This window comes from Alosa pseudoharengus, unplaced genomic scaffold, assembly GCF_046254945.1.
Source record: "Alosa pseudoharengus isolate Yale_2024_CS ecotype anadromous, Long Island Sound unplaced genomic scaffold, YU_APseudo_1.1 YU_APseudo_1.1_scf_14, whole genome shotgun sequence".
Classification (NCBI taxonomy): domain Eukaryota; kingdom Metazoa; phylum Chordata; class Actinopteri; order Clupeiformes; family Clupeidae; genus Alosa; species Alosa pseudoharengus.
In genome coordinates this window covers 30,499,944-30,505,943 of record NW_027468609.1, presented here as the reverse complement: position 1 = coordinate 30,505,943, position 6,000 = coordinate 30,499,944, and the positions used below count along the sequence as shown (strand labels likewise).

The 6,000-nt window shown below is 46.5% G+C and overlaps 1 protein-coding gene across 5 annotated transcripts in view; it reads left to right on the top strand.

Annotated features, from left to right (window-relative positions):
* Positions 1-1,095: 1,095 nt before the first annotated feature.
* The window catches only part of grin1a (glutamate receptor, ionotropic, N-methyl D-aspartate 1a), a 28,511-nt gene continuing 23,606 nt past the window's right edge, over positions 1,096-6,000 (top strand). For all 5 annotated transcript variants that reach the window (XM_076283328.1, XM_076283327.1, XM_076283326.1 and 2 more), the window contains exons 1-3: positions 1,096-1,344; positions 3,977-4,111; positions 4,691-4,867. In XM_076283328.1, coding sequence (XP_076139443.1) covers positions 1,096-1,344; positions 3,977-4,111; positions 4,691-4,867 — 561 coding nt within the window. The remainder of the gene's footprint in view (positions 1,345-3,976; positions 4,112-4,690; positions 4,868-6,000) is intronic.

Here is a 6,000-nt window from a genome sequence, read left to right as displayed (position 1 = left end):
TAAATAAAGGAAAATATTTCTCTGCCTGTCTCTCTCTCTCTCTCTCACAGACACACACACACACATAGAGAGAGAGAGAGAGATAGAGAGAAGAGAAGAGAGAGAGAGCTACTACGGATTTATACTAGTTTCCAAGGCTGGGTATGCATTCCAGTGGAAGGAACAGATAGCCTACCGTCCATCTGCTGTTTTATGGGAATGCTGTGGGGGGGGGGGGGGGGGGGGGGGGGGTAAATCACACACAATCACCAGTGGCAAATATGGTTGATCTGTGAATTGGGCTATGTTGATGTAATTCACTATAAAGACATCATATAATATCAAGTGTTCTCCAGTTACAGTCTAAAATGTTCATGATTTTATAGAACGAGAGTATACTTTCATGTATTTCTTTACACTTTATTGGCAAATCAGTCCTTGATGCTGAAGGCATTGGACCTCCCTCGCCTCGCATGTAAATAAAACGACACTCGTCCTTTTTCAATGATATGCTTCATTTACTGAATATAATGAGCATTCCAGCAGAACGCCAACGCGTAAAAACAGGAGGAGGTGAGGGGTGGTTCGAACACGGGTACGCGCATTTTCTGGCGCGGGCACAGCTGTCAGCACCAAGGACAGCAGCTGAGCCCGGAGCACCGCATCAGTTGATGTGATCACCTCTCTGCTGCCAACGGACAGAGAAACCGGCGATACACCGCCGGCCAGAGGCGCATTCCATGCGAAGACACTGACTTGAAATAGCATATAACTTGCCTCAGCAACAAGAAGGGATACAGGATGAAACAAAGGACAGAGTCTATCAGGATGTTGAAAGGGAGCGAAGATGCAGCCAGCTTGTGCATGGAGAGACAGTGGTTTGAAGTCTAGAGCCATGCACATTCCATCGCAAACGGAATAGCTTAATTTCTTACAAACTCTATTGGTGTCTTTTTTAATTTCCTTTTTCTTCGTTCTTTGTGTGAGCATAGGGGACGGCTTGCAATTGCGGTTTACTAAGGATAAACCGTGCCGTCTAAAGGCTATTCTCATATACCCACCGACAGTAGTGGGCGAAGCAACCGGGGTGCTCTCTGCGCGCTACTCGCTCACACAATGCGTCTGTTTTTGCTAGCCGTTTTCTTCTCGTGCTCCTGTGTGCGGGGCGGCTGCGAACCAAAGATTGTGAACATCGGGGCCGTCCTCAGCCAGAAGCGGTATGAGCAGGTGTTCAAGGATGCGGTCACGCAAGCTAACCAGGTCTACGGCAGGGACAAATTCAAACTGACTGCAATCTCTGTCACCCACAAACCCAATGCGATTCAAATGGCGCTTTCCGTCTGTGAGGATCTCATATCAAGCCAGGTGAGAATGTGACTAGTGTTGGTTTCGGCTTACCCCACAATATTTTTTATAGACTGCTCTGTTCTTATACACATCAACTCGTCATACTTGACGATACATACAGTGATGATGACACTGGAAAGTAATAGTCAATTAGTTTTTGTGATAGGCTAATGTGGTATCCTAGTTACCGTCCTGAAAGCATTGGAACAATGTCCTCACTCATGCATAATCTAGCTGTGAGAAGAAAAGACCAGTTTGGAGTGAAATAACTACGACAGAGAGGTTTGAGATTCATTACGCGTTGTCGTGTTGAATACTAGTGAAGGGCAGTTGAGGTCGGTGCCGTTCCAGAAGCGCCAATAAAACAAATACACACGCACACGTCTTCGAATCTCTCTCTCTCTCTCTCTGACAGTGAGAGGGGGTAAGCCGTTAAACAGTCTTATATTTTATTACAAGGGTGGTTAAGACAAAGACTGCGAAAATACGCATCAGAATTAACTATATAATATAATAATCTTTGGGAGATTAGATACTCTCGTTGAAATAGACAGAAATGCTATACTGTAGCCTACTTAAAGAAAATTAGTAGATGATAATTCTTTATACAGTATATAAGGAAAATCCTGAAGGATGTAGGAGTGGGTCTGATCAGTTAAATAGCCTACTGATAGGGCTTTGCAAGTAGATTCGCACAAATATGCTTATATCATTACTGATACATCAGTTACGTAGTAGGCTACAGAATAAGACCATGAAGATACAGTTCAGAGCAAGGGAATCAGTGGTAATAGTCCCATACTGAGCAGGACGCTTGAGGCGGCTTGCCACATGTCACCCAGCTATACTTCTTACCGAGCAGCTGTAGACTCGATGGAGCGCGAGGAGCAAGCTAACTGTGAAGTGATTGACGCATTCGCAATTATAGCTTTACGCCGCAGTTGCTACCTCCACAGCCCGTGCCATACTATATTGCGACGCAAAAAAAGAGGCCAACATGGCCGCATCTGCAGTGGTAGGTTTGTGAGAGGTAGGAATGAGTTGGGGAATACAAGATGAGGTACCTCTTAAATGCGAGGCAGGCGACAGCAGTTCCAACGTGATATTGTTCCTCACAGCAAGTCTGGTGACAGCTTGTGTAACACAATCAGACAAGACGTTGGAGTCAAGATGTAATCTACACTTTTCACTGAGCTTAGCAGCATACTACATTTTAATTGACCAGATGCTTTGCTAACACCGTCTTAAAAATCTATCTGAGTCACTGTCTCTAGGTCTATTTAGCCACAGAACCATGAGGAGAGCACATATGTGTAGGGAGCATCTCTTGCAGAGTCTGTTCAGACAAAGCATTCCTTCATTAAAAGCTTGCCTCCACCAAATCAAATTAAGTGCTGTATTTTAAGTGTTCTTTACAGCAGTGATCTCATTTAAAAGAGCTGAGGGAAGCATTTCTCTCCCTCTCTCCCCATCTCTCTCCCCATCTCTCTTTCTCTCCCCACAGTTTTTGTGTGGTGCATGGTAGTAGTTAGTCATGGTTTAGTTATATTTTCTGTTCTGTGTGTGTGTGTGTGTGTGTGTGTGTGTGTGTGTGTGTGTGTGTGTGTGTGTGTGTTAGAGAGAGAGAGAGAGAGAGAAAGACAGAGAGACCGGTGATGAGGCGCAAGAGTGTGTGTGTCTGTGTGTGGTGTGTGTGTGTGTGTGTGTGTGCGTGTGTGTGTGTGTGTGTGTATGTGTCTGTGTGTCTGTGTGTGCGTGTGTGTGTGTGTGTGTGTGTGTGCGTGTGTGTGTGTGTGTGTGTGTGTGTATGTGTCTGTGTGTCTGTGTGTGCGTGTGTGTGTGTGTGTGTGCGTGCGTGTGTGTGTGTGTGTGTGTGTGTGTTTGTGCGTGTGTGTGTGTGTGTGTGTGCGCGCGTGTGTGTGTGTGTGTGCGTGCGTGTGTGTGTGTGTGTGTGTGCGCGCGTGTGTGTGTGTGTGCGTGCGTGTGTGTGTGTGTGTGTGTGTGCGCGCGTGTGTGTGTGTGTGTGCGTGCGTGTGTGTGTGTGGGGCGCTATCTCTTGGCTCAGCGGAGGGGTTTGCTGGGCTGTATGTGTTGGGATGGCTTCTTCATGGCAGATGGTAGATGCCCGTAAGCTCCCTCTGGATGAGGAACTGTGTTTGAGGCCCAACCATACGGCCCAGCTTGCCTACAATGCCATCATGGCTTTGCACTATGCCAGTGCATTCCACCCCCACACAACCTTTCTGTTCTTGTTTTTCAACTTTGTGCTATGACTGAGATTGCCTTTCTCCAGATTCCCCCATTTCCTAAATGTTGATCCATTGGTTCATCTTTAACATCTGTAACTCAGTCTAGGAGAAACCCAATGCAATTGTCAGCTATGTTCTTTATAGCTTTTGGTCTTGTTTGTTGGTCAGATTGCCACTATTTACTAAGAGCCTGTAAACAGAAAAACAGTCAAACAGTCAAAAGCTGTCATTTCTGTCGGTCTACGCTCGGCGGGTGGCTGGTATTGAGTGGTTTCCCGCTGAAGCGTTCTCATTTGTCTGCGTCAGTCCTGGCCCGAGGTGGCCCTGGCGCGATGCCGACACAGTGGCTCCACAGAGGTCGTGTCGGAAGGTGTTTATGTCTGTCTGACCGGTGTACGCAGGTGTACGCCATCCTGGTGAGTCATCCTCCACAGTCCAATGATCACCTCACCCCAACACCCGTCTCCTACACGGCCGGCTTCTACCGCATCCCCGTGGTGGGCCTAACCACCCGCATGTCCATCTACTCCGACAAGGTGAGTCACAATGGAAAGGAGGAGAGGAGAGCGGGGGAGGGTGAGGAGAGGAGTGGGAAAAAGGGATACTAAGGACAAGAAAAAAATGAGACTTGATAGAACTGGAGAGGGGTGAGGAATTAAATGGGAATTAGCAAAAGCGGCAAAGAAATGAATAAAAATGTTACTCACTGGGAAGGCTGGGTTGGACTGACAGTGAGAATTATAATTGTGGAGAAAAGAGGAGAACGAAACTGTGGATAGCTGAAGGACAGAGACAAATTAAAGCAATTTATTAAGAAGAATGGACAAAAGAATGGACAAATTCAAAAAAAGTCTGCTTGAGAGTTTCAAGCAGAGATTCCTCTCAGGCATAATATTGTTCAAGGACATCTTTGTCTGTGAAATAGAAATGCTCTCTACCCAGAATTCTAATGTCCATGTCTCTCTGGTACCCTTTGCTATTCTCTATTGTCTTTCGGAATTAAGTTACCAGAAAATTCTCTCTCTCTCTCTCTCGCTTTCTCTCTCTTTCTCTCACTCTCTGTCTTGCACTATTTCTCTCGGTCTTTCTCTCTCTGTCATTGTTTCTCTCATCAGAGCATCCATCTGTCCTTCTTGCGAACTGTCCCCCCCTATTCACATCAAGCCCACGTTTGGTTCGACATGATGCGCGAGTTCCACTGGAATCACATCATCCTGATCGTCAGCGATGACCACGAGGGTCGAGCCGCCCAGAAGAGACTCGAGACGCTGCTCGAGGAGCGTGAGACCAAGGTGAGACATACCTGCGAACACGGGCCGAACATACGCGTGTTTGGGCGTACACGCCAGTGTGTGCGTGTGTGCATTAACGTAACTATCTCAAAGGTCTTCTCTGTTACGTAGTTATTTTCTTTTCTGTTGTGTGGCCACATCTTTCTTCTTGTTCTCCTATTCTCTCTCCCATCGTTTTTGTAACTGTTGGCTAACCCTCTATTGCTAGAGGCATCAACAGCGTCTTAATGTGGTCCTAATCTGAGGAGAGTCTGTACATTTTTACCCATTTCACATTGCTTTCTGCCATAGTCAAATTCTCCTGTGTCTTTCCACTACGGGAGCAGAATGAAAGAGTTACTTAAACTGGGGCTCTGCAAACCATCAGTGACTCCCGACAGTTTCAAAAACATCTCAGTCTCTCTTACAACAATCTTATATGGCATTTAGGGACAGTTGTTAATGGGCAGCATATTGTGTCATACCATTCTTCACAGCAAAATATAATGCGAGCTATCAGCAACTTATGCAGTCAGCTAATTTCTGTATGAAACAGCTGCTGTTGTTCACGTGGAGTAGCTGTCATGAGAAGGATGTGTGTGTGTGTGTGTGTGTGTGTGTGTGTGTGTGTGTGTGTGTGTGTGTGTGTGTGTGTGTGTGTGTGTGTGTGTGTGTGTGTGTGTGTGTGTGTGTGAGCGTGCTAAGGGAGGGGGTGGTGGTGGTGGTGGTGGTGGTGGTACAGAAGCAATGTTTTGTCTCAGGGCTGAGCCGACAGTCATGACTTGAGGTTATCTGACATCATGTCAGCTCCTAGCTCCCTCAGGATAAGCTTGAAAACGTTTAATCAAGACAGGGACCTTCGTTAATTACAGTGGGCCAACCAGCCCCCCACCCCACCCCAACTCTGATGGTTATTTATGTCATTAATAGGATGACGTGTTGGGTTTTATTCAGTCGATGCGCCTCTCCCCGGGGATGTTTTCAGACAGAGCGTGGCCTGGTTGAGATGTGAAGCAGAGATGAAGGGCCATCTCATGAAATATGAAGAGCTGCTTTCGGAAAAGCAGTACTCTCTCTCTGCCTAGATGCAGGGTGCTGCGCGGAAGCAAAGTACAAACATTTTTGGTGCATTTCTTTTTGTTTCTGGGGCATCT